Below are 18535 nucleotides of genomic sequence, written 5' to 3'. Positions count from 1 at the left end.
TCATTAAAGAATCTTATTGAAGCAAAAATCTCTTTTAACAAATCTACTACAGAGGCTGCCTCCTCTTATCTTCTAAAAAGTAGTGCCCGTTATTATGGTGGCCAAAATAAGATGGGTAAACTTCTTGCAAATTATTTAAAAATACGTCGTGAACGGACTAAAATTTAATCCATACGTAATACTGTAGGAGAGTTGCTTTTGAATGAATTCGTCTCATTTTACAAAAATTTGTATACTCCAGAACACCAGCCAACTTCAGACGCACTTTCCTCCTTCTTTCAATCAATAAATTCCCCTCCCCCTTATGATACTGATTTTTTCTTATTAGAAGCAGACATTTCTTTAGCTGAGATTAAACATGCTGTATCCGTATTGAAAAGAGGTAAAGCGCCTGGTCCTGATGGGTTTACTATTGAATTTTACGCTCACTTTGCAGCTCTTTTACTTCCCCATCTTTAATTACTTTATAAATCTTTTGTCAAAGATGGTTCCTCTTCAGGATCTTTTCAAGAAGCTGTGATTTGTTTAATTCCCAAAGATAACAAAGATCCTGCGTTTTGTAAAAATTATCGCCCAATTTCCCTAGTTAATTTAGACTTTAAGATTTTTGCTAAGATTCTTGCGCTTCGTATTGATCCCATTCTGCCGAACCTTATTGGACCCGAACAATCAGGATTTATTAAAGGTCGTTTATCTTCGGATAATTCCAGAGTCTTCTTTAATATTTTAAGTAAAGCCTCTTCTCTTGACTATCCCATTGCTGCGATAGCACTGGATGCTGAAAAAGCATTTGACAGGATTGGCTGGGATTTTATGTTTCAGGCTCTTCAGTGGATCGGATTCCCTACTAATTTGATTTCTCTTATTTATTTACTTTACTCAGGCCCTGAAGCTTCTATCTTTGTTAATGGGAAAACCTATGATTATTTTCCTCTTTTCAGAGGTGTTCGTCAAGGTTGCCCTTTATCACCTCTTTTATTTATAATTGCATTAGAACCCTTCTTAACGAAAATTAGGATAGATGATAATACCTCTGGTGGTCTCAAATTTCCTGATTTTAAATCCTACCATTATGCTTTTTCTCTTAGGCAATCTTCCCGTTGGCTTGCTCCGGATCAAGGTGTGCATCCTCCTATTTGGTTATCTATAGAAAACAAATGTATAGCTCCTTTCCACTTTAATGTATCTCTTAACTTTACAAACACTATTTCCTCTTTTCGCTCGCAAGTTATCTCTCATACACATAAAATATTAAAGCCGCTTCTTCCGTCCTCGTATCCCTCATCTTCTTCGTTAGATCTGCAACCAATCTGGCATAATCACCTGCTGCGTATTAAGGGCCGTACAATATATTGGAAATCTTGGAGACTCAGGGGTTTACTTTGGATTTCACAATTAATATCGAATCATACTCCGTTATCCTTTTTGGAGCTTCAAATACAATTTTCTTTACCCCCTCGTGTAAATCTCAATATGATTCTCTCCTTCCTTCTCTCCTACAATATCTTCTTTCCCTACAGCTTAATCCAAATATTCCTTCTAAATGTTCTAGTCTTTTTCCTTTATTATCTATGAATACATCAGCTTCCTCTTTATATAAAGCCTTGTTTTTCTCTTCTGATAGAACCAAGGGGAAGGCTGAATTGGCTTGGGAAAGAGATCTTGCAGATTGTTGGACTATCCCATTTTGGGATAAATTATGGTCAAAAATTCATAAAACATCTAGGGCAGCGAATACCTCTCAGATTCTTTATTTTGTTTACAAACGCCTTCTTCTAACTCCTTCAAAGTTAGCCTCTTTCTCTACAGACTACTCTTCGTCCTGTTGGTCATGCGAAATGACTTCTGCTGATTTAAAACATATGCTCTTTGACTGTCCCTCTCTCTCTCGTTTTTGGCTCCTAGTCTGGTCTCAAAGTAATAACATTTTCAATACCCAAATCCCTTTTTCAGTATCTAATATCTTTTTAGGCTCCTTAGCACCTTCTTGGCCTCACCCATCTCCTAATCCCTCCTTAATTGACTTATTATTAGCTATAGCCTTTCATTTAATAACTTCCAACTGGAAACAAGTTGAAAAAGTTACTTTCCGAGCCTGGTGGAATGCTGTTTGTTTTCATCATAGACTGGATACAAGCAATGTCTCTCCTCTATCCTTATCTATTAATAGAGATCTTTTATGGCTCCCTTTATCCACTTACCTGACTGATGTAGCTTCTAATTCCGCCACTACAGTGAATACTCCAGAAGAAGTCAGAAAACGTCCTTAAATCCTCTGTCGTCTTTTTAAGCTTAGTTCTAAGTGTACACCTTGAATGACTTCTTTTTCTTTTCAGTATTATATCTTATGAATTTATGATTACAGTATATTTATTACAGTTCATGCATATGCAATAGAGTTTCAGATTCTGATAATACCCTTTATTTATATTGGACCTTCTTCCCCCTTATCCCTCCTTTCCCTCTCTTGCTTTTTCCTGTTTATTAATTAATAGGTTTGGTTGTTTAGATATATTATACGGTGATTTTCCTATATACTGTCATTTTTGTTTTGTATGCTACAATTTTTTCTTTCAATAAACTTTAAACTTAAAAAAATAAAAAAATAATAATAATAATTGTCTATTGTAACATATGTCCCTGTTTGAAAATGTTTTAAACAAAAGTTGTAAATATATGGTCTTTGGTTAACTTTTTTGTTTGAAAACCTTTCCACCTCTTTGCAATTCACCAAGGATTCCATGCATTCACATTGGAATCTCTGACAGTTGCAGTTTCACAGAAGTAGTTCTTGAGTACTTTTGTGAATTCCAAATTTCTGTCAAGCAACATAATCTATAAATGTGAAATGTGAACCTTTACACATGCATGACCATAACAGATGAGTGAAATTGCATTTTAAAGCTTTTTTGTATCTTTTTCTCAATGTAGAAAGTATTTTTCTTAGTAGAAAAAACCTCTTCTTCTAAACCCCCCTCCCCCCCCAAGTTTGGGGCTATTCTTCTCCGGTGTCTGTCACTAATATGTAGCTTTCCACATGCAAGGGGTGGGTAATAGGTGTCACAAAGTGTGGTATGTCTCGTAGGTTTGTGAATTTCGACACACATGAATTTGTGGGAATTCACACAGTCCTCTCCGACCCATTCAATTTTGAAAAAGGTCAGAGTTTTCTTCCCTTTCCAGCGCGGGAAGGAGATGGATCAACCCCAACCGTGGTGCATGTGAAGGGGGAGGGGTTTCTACTCAAAGAAAATACTTTCAAAATGTAATAGAAAATGAATAAATGTGCATTTGCACATTGGGCTGCATTTCCACAGAGCCAACTTGCACACTATGTCCTATTCCAGAGAGGAAGAAGCAGATCACTCATTAGTGCAAGCGGAAAGCTGTGATTAGTGCAGCTTTCCAGATATACTATTTAGGAATGTGGGAAAATGTGGATGTGAACCCACGAGGAATAGTACTTGTAGGAGTGCAGATTTACAATTTCCCTTGTGAATTGGGCCTCGTGTACTTTCTTACAGCTATACCAAACTAACTTTGCAACAAATAGGCTGGGATGATTGCTTGTGATTGGCAATTTAAAGCATGAAATTGGACGTTTCCAAGTAAGGGTAGAGGTGGCAGAAGTTGTCAAGGTGCCCTTTAAAAACTCGGATCTATTCATGGGCTGTTCCAGGAAGAAGTAAACAAGCTGCTGGGAAACCTAGGCTGGAGCTCACACCAACCTACACCACCACTACCCTCTTTAATGAAGTGACTTTCAAACCCAGCAGCCCTGGAGCCTTTTCAGTGCAAGTAAAAGTGACAGGTTTCTGCTGGGGCTAGATTTTCCTTTATAATTATAAAAGCGCATGTTTGGGAAACCCATTAGTTACAGTTTTTTTTTTTTTTTTTTTTTTTTTTGAAAACCTTTATTGACAGTTCAAGAAGAACAAGTATGGGCCTACAACCCCCCAGGGCCGGCCGCTAAGCAATCAGAGCAAGAACGACAAGTATAAACACAGGCAGCACTTCGGGGAGCAAAATCGTACTGCTTATACTGTGGACAGCGTAAGTAGGGCACCAGGAGAAAGAGGTTTTCATTTTATGATGAAACAAGGCAGAAGGATCAGGTGACAAGCAATTTTAAAACAACGATCACGAATATGCAGAGTAATGAACGTTAGCGATTTACAGCAATCTATTCGGTCAATGGCGCAAATACAAGAACATCAGGATGGAGAAAAAACATAGTCTACAGCTGTGCCCGCAGTCCCCCGCCAGAACTCCCCAAGAACACCCCGGAAGTTGTGAACACATGGAATGGCAACAAGGCATAGCAAAAGGAGGTGTATCACGCTGATCCCAGAAAAAGAAAGACAAAAAGAATCAGAGAAGAAAAAGGAGGCCATGGAAAGAAATGAAGAAATACAGAGTCCCCTCCCCCAACCCCCCACCCTGCACCTCTGCAGATGAGTACGGCCCCCCCCCCCAGCAGTGTGCCTGTCGCCCTGGAACCAGACCCGAAATGTAGGAGAATAGGGAAAAAGAAGTAGGAAAGGACCCCCACCAGACGGGGGGGTTGAGAAAGCATTTATAAACTGGAGGAGGGCCTTCATAACAGACCCCCGGCTTCTCCCTCCCGCACGGTAAGGTTCCCCTAAAGTGAACAAGGAACAGCACAAAAACAATCTTCTCAAACCACAATGGGGAGCATTATGCACCTATTGTGCCAGTAGCCATGTCAGGAGAGCACACCACCCCAAGCCCACCCGTCCACTAGGCGACCACCCCCGAGGGGCCAGCCTCATCCCTGACCACTCTGTGGAATTCTGCCCATGCCAACCCCTCGACCCGGCACCATACCCAATGTTCCTAGGCAGAGGAATGTCCAACAATGACAGAGAAGCGACGCACACAGGTGGGGTGGAAGTCTCTGAGCATCAACACAGTCCGCCGCGTGAGGAAACAGGCTTCCCAGTGCTGCCCTAGGGTCTGCACTGCACGCAAGGCTCAGGAAGGCAGAAGCAGCCAAAACAGATATTAGTTGCTGGAGTTGTCTCTGGGTCGCAGGAGGGCATGCACGGGATGAGGCCACCACATCCCACTCAGGTCCAACGCCTCCGGGACAGATCAGGCCCTCAGAAGGTCGAACACACTGTAGCATACTGGCCGGGGCGTCCAGTCGTGTACTAACCTCAGGGGGGGCCGCCACAGCGTCCTCCTGCGCGCAGTGTGGGTAGACTCTGTGTTCGTGCGGACAGGTGGGCCGCCACTGCCCCAACTCCGACGCCACACCATCGAGCTTACTCCCCAAGATCACGAAACCATGAACCAAGGAGGAGTGAAGAGTACCAAGAGCCTCGAGGAGGTCGCCGTACCCCAGCTCAGCTCTCTGTGATCTCGCCGCCACACTCCCAAGAATCGTACGCTCACAGGCCCGCTGCGGCCCAGCGGACAGGATGGTAGGCTTCATCGACCCAAGATGGCCGCCAAGTATGCCCGACCCTCACCGGGGCCGGGACCCCGGGACAAGCGTCGCGATGTCCACGTCGCGGGTGACCGGGTTCCGGGGGCAGGCAAAAAAAACTATCCGTGGTCACGGGCAACAGTCGTCCCCACCACGGACCAGCTCCCGTAGAAATCCGGGGGCGGCCCGCAATGATCGGGGCAGGATACGGACGGCGGCCGGGCAGCTCACCAGCAAGGCAGGGGCAGTCACCGGAGGATCTAAGATTTGCACCCCCGGTCATGCACTCGGTCAGCTACACTGGGCAGTAGAAGTGACCACGCCGAAATGTAGGCCGAGTTTAACACCGCTTCGGTGGGCCGACTCCACCCAGTCACCACCGGCCGCTGTTGTCGCACTGCCACCCGGCCACGGCGCCCACTCGATGTCCCGGCTCCAGGGCCGCACAGGCCGCAAAGTTCAGATGCAGTTTTCTCCGGCGATAGCACGGCTAGAAACCTCGGAGTCACACAGTCGGAAGCCCCTCTCCTTCAGAAACACGACCACGTAGCACAAGTTGAGGATCTCAGGCAGGATATCCGTGCGGGGTGCGGAGGTTCACGGAGCCGGGAGTCTACGCTGCCGTCCCGGTCGCCATCTTGGCTCCTCCCTAGTTACAGTTTTTAAACATGTAGGACCTGATCCACAAAGCCCTTTCTGCATGCATGTCCAACTTACAAGCGCAAATGCACTGATTTACAAGTGAAGGGGTTCGCGATTGAGGAACTTGTTGTCTATATAAATCGATTTACTCTTGGTCGTTATTACCCTGCACAATTACAGGCAGAAAGAACAATGTTCAAACTGTCCTGTACAACTTATTAGTGGCTATGAGGGCCTTTCACCATAGGACGTACAGATCTGTTTCCAAAATACACAGTCATGAACCTGAATATCTGCTGGAGATCCCTACCCTGCAGGCACTACTTCTTTGCTTCAACCCGGATGGGGTCTGAGCCACCAAACGCCTTGTCTTATAGGGCACACAGTGGCTTGCGGTCACAAGGTAGTGCTTTACAAAACAAGCATATGAATAAACAAGTCTAAAGTAATATAGCGAATGAGTACATTCTAATCTGTGGGCGTGGAGTGACTATCCCTGGACCGGGATGGCTGGCACATATAGAAACACCGACAATCTCTCAAATTCCTACTGCAAACCTCTTCACAACCTAATGGCAGGCGTAAATCTCCATATGTTTTATAATTGAAAATGAAGAAAAAATCCAGGGGTGCACGGGGCAGGCTTTCTCCACGATGGAAAATATTTTCCTGTGTTTTCAAAATAAGTAGTTGCACATTTGGAAATGTGTCTTGCCATGCACAATTATTCACTATGTAGTATGTACAATTATGTTTCCATAAATACCTCTGCATGCGCCTAATTTGGCATTCGCAAAAGGTTTCTGTCGACTTGCATCTGGTAATGGATTCCAGGATTAGTCCTGCAACCTTTGTGGCTTCCTGCAGGCATGCGATGTTTTAACCCCGTGTTTGCAGATGTATGAATATCCCTGCGCTTCAGGCCTATATTTGTAAACCGTATATAGGATTCCAGTCAGAGTAACAGCAATGACATCAAAAAATGTGACAAAATGGGTCTGATTCTGCAATGGCTAAGGGTTCTGCTTTCAAGAAAACGTCCTTTTGAATACCATATTTTTATTTTCACATGGTTTAAACATAGTCAGCTATTAATGACCATGGCTCGACCTTGTTTTTGATCACACATTTGACCAGAGTTAAATAATCCAAAAACGAGGATGGGTGTTGGTTTAAAAAGTACAAATATACCTGTTGAAGCCAGAGTATCTTCCCCTCATGTGGTTGCAAGTAACAGTAGCGGTGAGTACCCTCAGTATAGAGGTGAAATCAGCCTGGCCTTTACAATAAGGGGCATTGGGTAGGAGGAGTGTGTTTAGAAGCAGTTATGTCCTTCCAAGGGGGCCAGGTGACAGCACAATGAGTTAACAAATAAGCCACCAACCACAACCTCAGCACCTTGTCAGTGTCCTCATAGTTACCTCTCCTTCTCCGGTGGGATGCTCTCCATCGAGCAACTGGTCAGCGCCTACAACCATCTGGGTCGCGGTGTCCTTAAATTCTTCCATGTCTTCTCGACTGGATTCTTTCTGGCCCTCAATCAGGTCATCACGACCATCATCAGGGTCTCCATCCCCTGCCGGCAGAGCCAAGTGCACCTCTTGCACTTGTCCCTCCTCCACAGCCAATGCAGTTACTTCAAGGCTGCTCCTGCCATCTGGCGCTGCCTTCTTCTTCTTCTTTCGATCTTTCTTAGTTTCCTTCAGCTCCTGTACAAATACAAAATTCGTCTTTAAGTATCTGTGGTGTCAAGTATAAAGAGCTACAATTATTTATGTATGAGTCAACTGAACTCTCAATATTAGGGCTCTACATTGTTTTTATTGCACAAGCATATTCTTGTGCAGATTCTGAGTTTAGGGCTACCGTTGCTTGTAGTCTTCTCTCGCGGGGGAGAGTTGGCGGGGCAGAATTGCCTCACAGGACCCGTGAAAGTGGATGTGTGCCACACACACTCACTAAGAACATTCACCACCATATGATTTACATTACCTAGAAAAGGAACCACCATGAGGAAAAGGCAGGCAAGATAATTCATGCTTGGGAAAAGATGGTGAGAAGCAGTGATCTCACAATGAAAATCATCAGAAGAGTCCTGACTTTCACATGTACACCAACCAGCCGCGGTCCGTGCAGGTAACAGCGGTGGGGCGATGGCAACGGGTAAGGGGGGATTTCGAAGGATCATGCAGAGGGAAAATTAAATAAATAATTCATTTTCTCTCTGCATCGTCCCTCGAAATCCCCCCTTACCCGGTCCCACCGCCCCACCGCTGTTACCTGCATGGACCCCGGCTGACACCAACCCTCCTATAGCACGCATAACACCCATAGCTCTCACGAGCATTACACCTACCAGGCGGAAAAAAACGACTCAACTTTGCCTACTCTTAATCTTTCTTGAAATTATTATTTCTTTACTTTATGAAAACAAGTAGAAAGAAATGTAATGTGCTAGTTTTTCCATCTGGATACAGTTAATGGAAGTTCTTACCCAAAAATGTATATACCTGAGATTATTGCAATGCAAATGAATCATCAGTTTTTCTCTTTTGTCCAAGGATTGCGAAACGCAAATAAAATAATATACATAACATTATTTGATAGGCATCAGTTTCTGAAACTGCGTTAATCTGCCCTGATACCTTTCTATCTTGATACAGGCAGGTGAATTAAGTATATTTCGAATTAGAGACATGGATGATAAATTGAGGTGGATCTGACTTTCCAATGGAATGCTTGCATTTGATGATATAAAGTGTAAAAATGGCTTTATGATGTTGCACCTTAAACATGACATTATTTCTCCATATCCGTACAGCCCCCTCGCTGGCAGACTTCAGAAAGAGACTCAAGACCTGGCTCTACGACGGAGACACAGTGCCCAGATACTGCTAAGGGTGACAGTGATGCCAGGGTTGGATTGGGATAAAAAATAGGCTCGGGCACACTAAAAAAAAGTGACCCACATTTGCATTTTGCCTTTCCGCAAAACCCTGCTTCGGCGAGCAGAGGCATGTTTTCTTAACTTCACGTAGATAAAAAAAAATGCACGGATTTATTCACACTGGTGAAACACACCTGAATACAAGTGACACCACTTCTGCTCAGGCCACCTTCTCCTGTGCAATCTGCATACATTAATGGGCCGGCCAGGTGAGAGAAAGGGAGTGACACCTCTGACCCGCTGGTAAAAGGGAGGTAATGGAAGCCCATCTGCCTCAAGAAAGGCCACTCAGGCACCCACTGGGCGACTGGCGACATCCAAACAACACAGACACCGCCGAAATTTCCCCCTCCAGGCTGCCCAAAAAAGCAGCCCACAGCTGTAACTCGGATACCGGCCCCTCGGCCATTGCCTGAGTGCCCACCTTACCAATCCGACCCTGAGGGGTGCATGATACAAATGCTGCTTGATTGGTTGATTGATATGATTAATGGGAAAAAATGCACCTAATTATGAGACCGAGAGCAATAACTCTCTTTCCATGTATCACCTTTTATTTCAGGGTCTCAGGATATAATTCTAAATATTTTTTTAACGTTATCTCAGAATATGAAGAAATCTGCTTCACATTAGAAAATAATTTCAATTCTGGTCAAAAATAGGAGAATTGATTTTATCTTCTCTTTCTTTTTATCCAAGATAAAGTATAGATTGGTAAATTCCAGACTTGTAATTAAGCTATTTTAAGAAAGTGGTTTATGTGTGTATGTGAAAGCTGTTAGGCTGCCTCCAAACAGTTGACAACATCTTTGGTGCTCAATTTTCTAGGCAACATGTTTGGATGCAGGTTTTAGTTTTTGTGCTAAAATCAACAGAAAGGCGTGAATTTTAGATTTGCATGAAATCTTAATTGTGAAAGTGGTATTTATAGGCTATTCCCCAGGGTTACCTTGTCGACCACAGTTGCAGCATGTTCTTGTTGCAGTTGATCTGTGTCTACAGAGCTCTGGCTAATGGTAACAGTGACTTCTTCACTGGATGGAGACACATATTCCTGGCTGGTTGGTGTAAAGACTGTGAATGCTTCTTCAGTCACATTCTCCTGGAGTTCCACTTCCAGAAACAGGCTTGTGTTCCTATTCCCCTCCTCAGTTGTGAAGATCTCACTTCCACTGGGATTGCTGCTGCCTGGACGCATCTTTTTCTTTTTCTTCTGGTCTTTCTTTGCCAGGTCCTCAGAAAAAGGAAAGAATATACAATCTGAGGCAAACTCTGTGCAACACTGTTCACTCAAGCAACTGTGAGGGTGCATAACAACTGAACACGTTGTTTTTAGTGGTGTCTTTGGTGTATGTCAAACATGAAATCATAGTTCATTAGTAACAGATGCGGATGCCAGCCTAGACCTAGGTTCTCACTGTGTTCTGCTCTGTACTGAATGGTTTGCAGAGGTAACTAACCTGCTGACTTCTGTGTGTGAAAACACACTCCACTCCACTGAGAAATAGGTGAAACAACAGAGCTCATGCGTACATAGCCTTCCTTTCCAAAAATTCAAGGTAGAAAGATTCCATAAGTCGGAATCTGGAAGAATACGGCAACTGAAAGGGATGTAGAATTGTCCATTGTAACATTTGTCCCTATTTGAACATGTTTTAAACAAAAGTTGTAAATATATTGCCTTTGTTTAACTTTTTTACCCTAAGGGGCATTGGGCAGGAAGGAGTGTGTTTAGAAGCAGTTATGTCCTTCCAAGGGGGCCAGGTGACAGCACAATGAGTTAACAAAGAAGCCACCAACCACAATCTCAGCACCTTGTCAGTGTCCTCATAGTTACCTCTTCTTCTCCGGTGGGATGCTCTCCATCGAGCAACTGGTCAGCGCCTACAACTCTCTGGTTCGTGGTGTCCTTAAATTCTTCTATGTCTTCTCGACTGTGTTCATTCTGGCCCTCAATCAGGTCATCACGACCATCATCAGGGTCTCCATCCCCTGCCGTCAGAGCCAAGTGCACCTCTTGCACTTGTCCCTCCTCCACAGCCAATGCAGTTACTTCAAGGCTGCTCCTGCCATCTGGCACTGTCTTCTTCTTCTTTTTTCGATTTTTAGTGTCCTTCAGCTCCTGTACAAATACAAACTTTGCCTTAAGCATCTGTGGTGTCAAGTATAAAGAGCTAAATTTAAATATGTATGAGTCAACTGAACTCTCAATACTAGGGCTGTACATTGTTTTTATTACACAAGCATATTCTTGTGCAGATCTAGAGTTTAGGTCTACCTTTACTTGCAGTCGTCTCTCACAGGGGAGAGTTGGAAGGGACAGAATTGTCTCACAGGACCCGTGAAAGCGGATCTGTGCCACACGCACTCGCTAAGAACATTCACCACCATATGACTTACATTACCTGGAAAAGAAACCACCATGAGTGTAAGGTAAGCAAGATAATTCATGCTTGGGAAAAGATGGTGAGAAACGGTGATCTCGCAATGAAAAGCATCGGAAGAGTCCTGATTTTCACATGTACACCAACCCTCCTATAGCACGCGTAACACCCATAGCTCTCACGAGCCCTACAACTACTAAGCGAGAAAAAATGACTCAACTTTGCCTACTCCTAATCTTTCCTGACAGCTTTCTTGAATTTATGATATTTTCTTAATAAAACGAGTAGCAAGACATGTGATATGCTAGTTTTTGCATCTGGATATATAGTTAGTGGACGTTCTTACCCCAAATTCATTTACCTGTTAAATTTTGCAATGAAAATGAATAATCAGTTTTTCATATTTGTCCCAGAATTGCCAAAAGCGAACACATTAATATACATAACATTATTTGGCAGGCTGCAGTCTCTGAAACTACATTAATTAGTCCCGATACCTTCGTATCTTGATACAGGCAGGTGAATTGTGTATTTCGAATTAGAGACATGAATGATAAATTGAGGTGGATCTGACTTTCCACTGGAATAGCTGCATTTGAGGATATAAATGGCTTTTTTTCTTTCTCGTTTCTTTTTTTTAATTTAATTTATTTTCAATCCATGATAATTACATTACATTACTTATATATAATCAATGGCTTAAAAAGAGAAAACACAGTCTTAAAAACAAGCAAAACAGATTTGGATAGTGTTTAGCAAATTCATCAAGCACAGTTAATACTTCATCGTACAGATCTAAAAGTCATAACAGTGAGACAGTAGTTAACTAATTCATAACATACAGTACACACATCATCATTACCGATCTAAAATCCATAACAATTCACTAAAGTGCAAATGCATAATCCTTGTAGGTTTCACCCCAGTATAAAACATCATTCTTCCATATATGACAGCACCGGTCCCCATATTTCTATACCCAATTTCCTTTTTCGAGAGCCTTTTAGAGCATATAAACTATGCTCTAAATTGAAGATGGTTTTAAATCTAGCCCTCCGTAATTCAAAAGTCGGAGCATCTTTCTGAAGCCACATTGAGGCAATACATAATCTGTCTATGGCTGTAGCTAAGAAGATCAAATATCGGAATTTATAAACCCGCTGGTCACCTCTGTCACTCTCCGCCACACCCAACAACACGCGAGTAGCGGACAATTTTACAGGACCCCCTCAAAATTTCCGCTAGGAATTTCTCTAAGTGTTTCAAAAAGTTAATTAGGTGTCTACATGAAAAAAAAATATGCACAATGTCAGCATCCTCCATTCCACAGCATAAAGATCACCAATATATTGAATACCTTTAGTCCGCCATCTATCAATGGTTCTATCCCAAAATATAGATGGCAATAGCGCTGTAGCTGCGTACGGAGTATACTGGGAGACCTTCTCAAATCCATAGCATTTTTGCACAGCTTTCCACACCTTATAAGCAGCATTTAAAACCTTAAACCTGTTTTTTTTGTAATAGCTTGGCTCCAGACTAATAAATAATCGTTTTTTAGCATCACTACCCAATAACATTTGATATATGGAGGGAGACTTGGCAATGCTGAGTGGCTCTGCCCCAGTTAATAATATATTCATATGTTGCAATATATACACATAGTAATATAAAGTAAAATCTGGCACTGTCCAACTGCCTTTCTCGCGAGGAAGGACCATAAAGTGCATAGCTCTGCGAGGCTTACCCTGCGCCCATAAAAACCGAGCACACATGGATTGAAGAGCTGATAGTTGAACACAAGAGATTTCTAGCGGAACAGATCTAAAATAATATAAAACCTTAGGCAATACTAACATTTTAAGAACATTGCATCGCCCAACGATCAAGAGATGTAAACATTCACAATGGTCTAATTGTTTCCATACAGAGTTTAAAATATTACCCCAATTAATCTCCACGAGTGACTTTAAACATGTCCTTATCATGACACTCAGGTATGATACTTCGCTCAAAATCCTGTGATCGTCATAACCTACTTGATTTAAACACAAAATTTGTGTCTTCGATGCATTAAGTTTGTATCCTGAAGCTGCTCCAAACTCCAGCGCAATTTGTTCTATCTTAGGCATAGCCATCATAGGATTTTGAGTGACCACTGCCACATCCCCCGCATATGCAAACACCCAATAGTGCTCTTGTCTCCAAATTACCGATTGTATACCTGCATTTTGCTCTAACATCATTTAAAAAGGATCGATATATGATACAAACAACAAGGGGGAGCACGGGTACCCCTGCCTTGTACCTCGTGTAACGTGTATAAGATCTGATTCGAGGCCCATTATACAGATTTTAGCTTTCGGGCGCCGATATAAAACCTGAATCGCTGAGATGAAACCCTGTTTAAAACCTAGTCGTCATAATACTGCCCTTAGAAATTCCCTTGCGACCCAGTCAAACGCTTTTTCAGCGTCTAATAAAATCAGGCTAAATTTGCTCCCCGTGGTATTAGCTATATCTAAAAGAGTTACCACCCTATTGATGTGATTCGTTGTACTCCTCTTAGGTATGAACCCATGTTGTCGACTCGACACCAACAGGGTTACCACATCCGCCAACCGGGTCGCTAAGATTTTGGCATAGATTTTACCATCAACATTAGGGCGATAGGAGCCCGGCTGTACAGCCGACTTATCTTTCTTTTTGAAAACAATTATGCTTGCCTCATCCCACGTCAAAGGTGCTGCACCTGCTTGGGCCTGCAGAAAAGTAGCAAGCATATTGGCCTTGAGCGCTCCAAAAAAGGTTTTGTATACTTCCAACAGAAGTTTGTCGGGCCCTGGAGCTTTGCCAATGGCAAGACTATTAATTGCCACTTCCAGCTCTTCAATGGTTATAGGTGCCTCTAACATTTCTGCGTCTTGCAGATCCACTTTTTTAAGACTCTGCAGCAGTGTTTCCCCAGCTTGTAAATCAAAACTCTCCCCAGTAAAGGGTGCCTCGTAAAAATCATGAAAGACATTTAAAATCCCAACATCCGTTTCTATAGTATTGCCCATGGAGTCCACTACTGATCTAATTCTCTGGGCCGCATCTCTTGATCGCAGCCTTTGCGCCAAACAGCGCCTGGTTGCCTCCCCATACTCAAAACTTTGTTTCTTGTTAATAGAGTGTTCCCTGGCTATTTCTTTGCTCCAGTGTAGATTTATTTTGGCCTTACATCGGGCTACCTCTGTCTGCAGAGCAGCAATCACCCCCCCCCCCCGCTTGGATCCCCTGCATGAGATTCTCTTCAGCTGTTGTAAGATTGCCATATAATTCCTGTAATGCCAATTGTACCTGTTTTTGCTTATGTAGCCCAAAGCTAAGAGTCTCCCCCCGAAAAACCGCTTTTAACGCATCCCACACAAAGCCGGTCCCTGGGGTGTTGCAATTTATGGCCAAAAATTGCCTAATCCACACCTTCATATGTGCTACATACCCCTCCTCTAATAGTAGTTTCCTGTCAAATGAGAACGATTGTGGCTTAGTTCCTGCCTTGAGCATGCATAAATTCAATACAAGCGGTCCATGATCTGATGAGATCCGTGGGTGCACCTGAATATTGGCCCCCGAAAGTAAGAGACTTGATAAAAAAAAAAATACAATCTTACTAGTTTCTGATGTGGATGTGAGTAAAATGTATACCCAGGGTCCATCCCCCTCAAAGCTGCCCACGCATCCACCAGAGCATGATCCACTAATAGCTCTTTAAATACTTTGGGCTTCCTGCCATTATAATATTTACTATCATCCTGTAAGGCCTTTGGCTTGAGGTGTATATTTAGATCGCCACACATGATTAACGGGGTGGGCCATAGTGCTAGTTCCACATTCAGCCATTGTATTACGGATGCCTCATCGAAGTTTGAACCATATTTAGAACAAACTGTGCACTTCATACTACCAATCATACATTCTGCGATAGCCCACCTCCCTTGGTTGTCAGCCAGTACACTTCCTGTCCCTTGTATATGGCTCTTGGCTAATATCGCCACCCCGCGTGTAGTCATGGATTGCTGTGTAGATGCTAATATTGTCAGACCAAGTTCCGCCAGTAGTTTCCTTTTGCCCCATGGAATGTGGGTTTCTTGGATACATACCAAATCTGGTTGAAACACCCATAATTCGGTCACGACCCGTTGCCTCTTATTATAGTTATTCAACCCACATACGTTCAGAGAGCAGATCCGAATACCACCATGTATGTACCTATCCCCCATCTAGCTTCCCCGATTCTTTATGTTCTAGGACTGTAAACCTAAAACCATTGAATTTCATACCTCATTTCAATGCGCTATCATGGATTATTTTTCCTAATCCCTGACCCACCCCCACCCTTCCCCAGACAAGAGGCTTGGAGACTCAAGGTCTCTGAGATGGAACGAGCTTCTGCCCCCCCCCCCCGATCCCCCTGTCCCACCGGGTACCGTGCTTAATTACACATCCCTTATTCTAGAAAGAAAAAAAAATAGTGTACACATTAGAGAAGGAATTATTCTACAACTGACACAAAATCCAAACCCAGCTAGCCCTAATACAATTTATCTAAGCATGTAATTTATAGTAAACAATCCTTCTCATTTCTTTGTTGTTCCCCCCCTTTTTTTTTCTTTTGTCTTTTACAAAGACTGCAGATACTCTTTAGCCGCTGACTCTGCTGTAAAGAATCGTACATGTTCATTGTGAGCTGGATTCAGTAAATAGGTTTGAGCGCCTTTATCTCGAAACAGAGAGATAAGCTGGTGTAGTTGCCAGCTTTTCTCCACAGTCAGAGGGCAATAATCTGGGCGTACAAAAAATTCTACCCCTCTCCCACTTTTCTTTCAGTCAGCTCGCGCCAGATCATAGATTCCTTACCAAGCCAGAAAGTTGTTAATCGATATTAAAATAGCCCTTGGCCTAATAGTTTTCTGGCCAGGTCTGTTACGCTGTATAAACAGAAATCTGTGCGCCCTCTGGATCTCCCGATTCCAATCCCACTGAGTCTGCCCAGGAAAAGCATCAGAAAAGAGCTCAATGATAAACTTCCGCGAATCCTGCCCCTCGGCCCTCTCAGGGATATCTAACACACGGAGGTTATTACGCCGTTTTCTAAGTCTGTGATCTTCCAGAGGGTATCATCCTTTGCAGTACGCAGTACCTCCATTGTTGTTTTCTGCCCAGCAAGCTCATCCTCCAGGCTTGAGATACGTGTCTCAACCTCGTTAAACCTGTCAACAAATTCGGGGCATGATTTAGCAATTCTCCGTACTGAATTCTGGAGTTTGCGACAAGCCCCCTGTGTACGCTGGCTCTCAGTGCGGGTCTCCTCCCTATGGGCCATTATGCTCTGGTAAATAACAGCAAGAGAGATGTCTTCACGTTTCTCAATAGCGTCTACATTTGATTGTGTCCCATTGACTACTCCATTGGCCGCAGATTCACCCATAAAAGAGTAGTCCCACTGAAAGGGGTCCGTGCTCTCAGCCATCTGAAAACCTGCACCTGAATCACCCCTCTTACGCACCGTTTACGGGCTGCTCTCAGGAGTCCCAGGTGAGTCGGTCCCCCACTCTGTAGCAGCATCCATTTGCATATTGCTGGACCCCTTGCGCCTGTTACCACGGGAACCTCCTTTTCGCTGCCCAGAGTGCTTGGGTCGGAGTCATCACCAGAGGTATCTGAGGGATCCGACATAGAAAAAAAGGATAGTCCCCGGAATCGCTTTCTTTACCAAGAATCTGGTTAGTTGTGCTGCTTTTTCTAATCGCCAAATCCCCAATCTCGGGGGCCAGTTAATCGCTTTTTTCTTTGTTTTCCCCCAAATTGATCCCTACATCTTTTAATAACCCCCGGGGAGTATCACAGGCTGCGCCCCCTTTACCGGCTAAAGACTCCATAGGTAAAATCTCCACCTGTTTGCTGGTTCCATTGCTCTGCCCATTACCAGGTGTTAGATGCAGAGAGAAGTTGTTTCCTCAATCTCCCCGTCAAGAATAAAGCGGGGACAGCTTTCTTACTGGCGCCTTCTTTTTTCTCCAAGCTTACTTTGGACTTATTTTCCCTGCGTCTCATCCCCCCGCAGTGTCAGCGATATCCATGATGTTCTGCGCTCTGCCGCGTCCAGCCTTTGGGAGCATTGCCACACCGCACACCACGGACCCAGCTCCCTCCGTCGACGGCCTCCGCAGCCCGCAGAGACCAGCGTGCGCACACCTGGAAGTCCGCCGCACAGACGCCAGCAACTGCCAGAGAGTCACACGGGAAACCACAGCCACGGGACAGGCACTCCACAGCATGCCAGCAAGACTCGTCCCTCGGTCCACGCTACAACCCGCTTCACGCCAGGTCCGTTACAGCGGCGCGTAGACCTCGATCAGCAGCACGGTGAGTGGAACAAGGGGGGAGCTCCGGGAGCTCGAGCTCACACGACCGTGTTCATGGCCGCCATCTTGCCACCACTTGTGTCTAAATGGCTTTATGATGTTGCATCTTGAACATGACATTATTTCTGCATATCCTTACAGCCCCCTCGCTGGCAGACTTCAGAAAGAGACTCAAGACCTGGCTTTTCGCTGGAGACACAATGTTCCCCTAGGGGTGTCAGTGCTGCCCTAAACATATACTGTTTGATTGATTGATTGATTGATTGATGGATATGCTTAATGGAAAATAATGCACTTATTTGTGAGACAAAGATTAATAACTCCTTTTCCATTTATCACCCTTTATTTCAGGGTCTCAGGATATAATTCAAAATATTTTTTTAAGTAATCTCAGCACATGAAGAAATCTGTTTCACATTAGAAAATAATTTCAATACTGACCAAAAATAAGATAATTGATTTTACCTTCTCTTCTGTTCAGCCAAGATAAAGTATGGATTGGTAAATACAAGTTTTGTAATTAAGCTATTTCCAGAAAGTGGTTTATGTGTGTATGTGAAAGCTTTTCGGCTGCCTTCAAACAGTTGGCAACATCTTTGGCTCTCAATTTTCTAGGCAACATGTTTGGATGCAGGTTATAGTTTTTGTGCTAAAATTAATAGAAAGGTGTGAATTTTAGATTTGCATGAAACTTTTACTG

The 18535-nt window shown here is 43.6% G+C and overlaps 1 protein-coding gene across 1 annotated transcript in view; it reads right to left on the bottom strand.

Annotated features, from left to right (window-relative positions):
- The window catches only part of LOC146855703 (uncharacterized), a 1104791-nt gene that overhangs the window by 438271 nt on the left and 647985 nt on the right, over positions 1-18535 (bottom strand). The window contains exons 68-70 of the mRNA XM_085653597.1: positions 10879-11163; positions 9991-10275; positions 7516-7803 (exon numbers count right to left, since the gene is read on the bottom strand). Coding sequence (XP_085509723.1) covers positions 7516-7803; positions 9991-10275; positions 10879-11163 — 858 coding nt within the window. The remainder of the gene's footprint in view (positions 1-7515; positions 7804-9990; positions 10276-10878; positions 11164-18535) is intronic.

Source organism: Triturus cristatus, chromosome 4_1, assembly GCF_964204655.1.
Source record: "Triturus cristatus chromosome 4_1, aTriCri1.1, whole genome shotgun sequence".
In the NCBI taxonomy this organism is placed as follows: domain Eukaryota; kingdom Metazoa; phylum Chordata; class Amphibia; order Caudata; family Salamandridae; genus Triturus; species Triturus cristatus.
The sequence above is the reverse complement of the archived record's forward strand: the minus strand, read 5'-3'. Positions and strand labels throughout refer to the sequence as shown.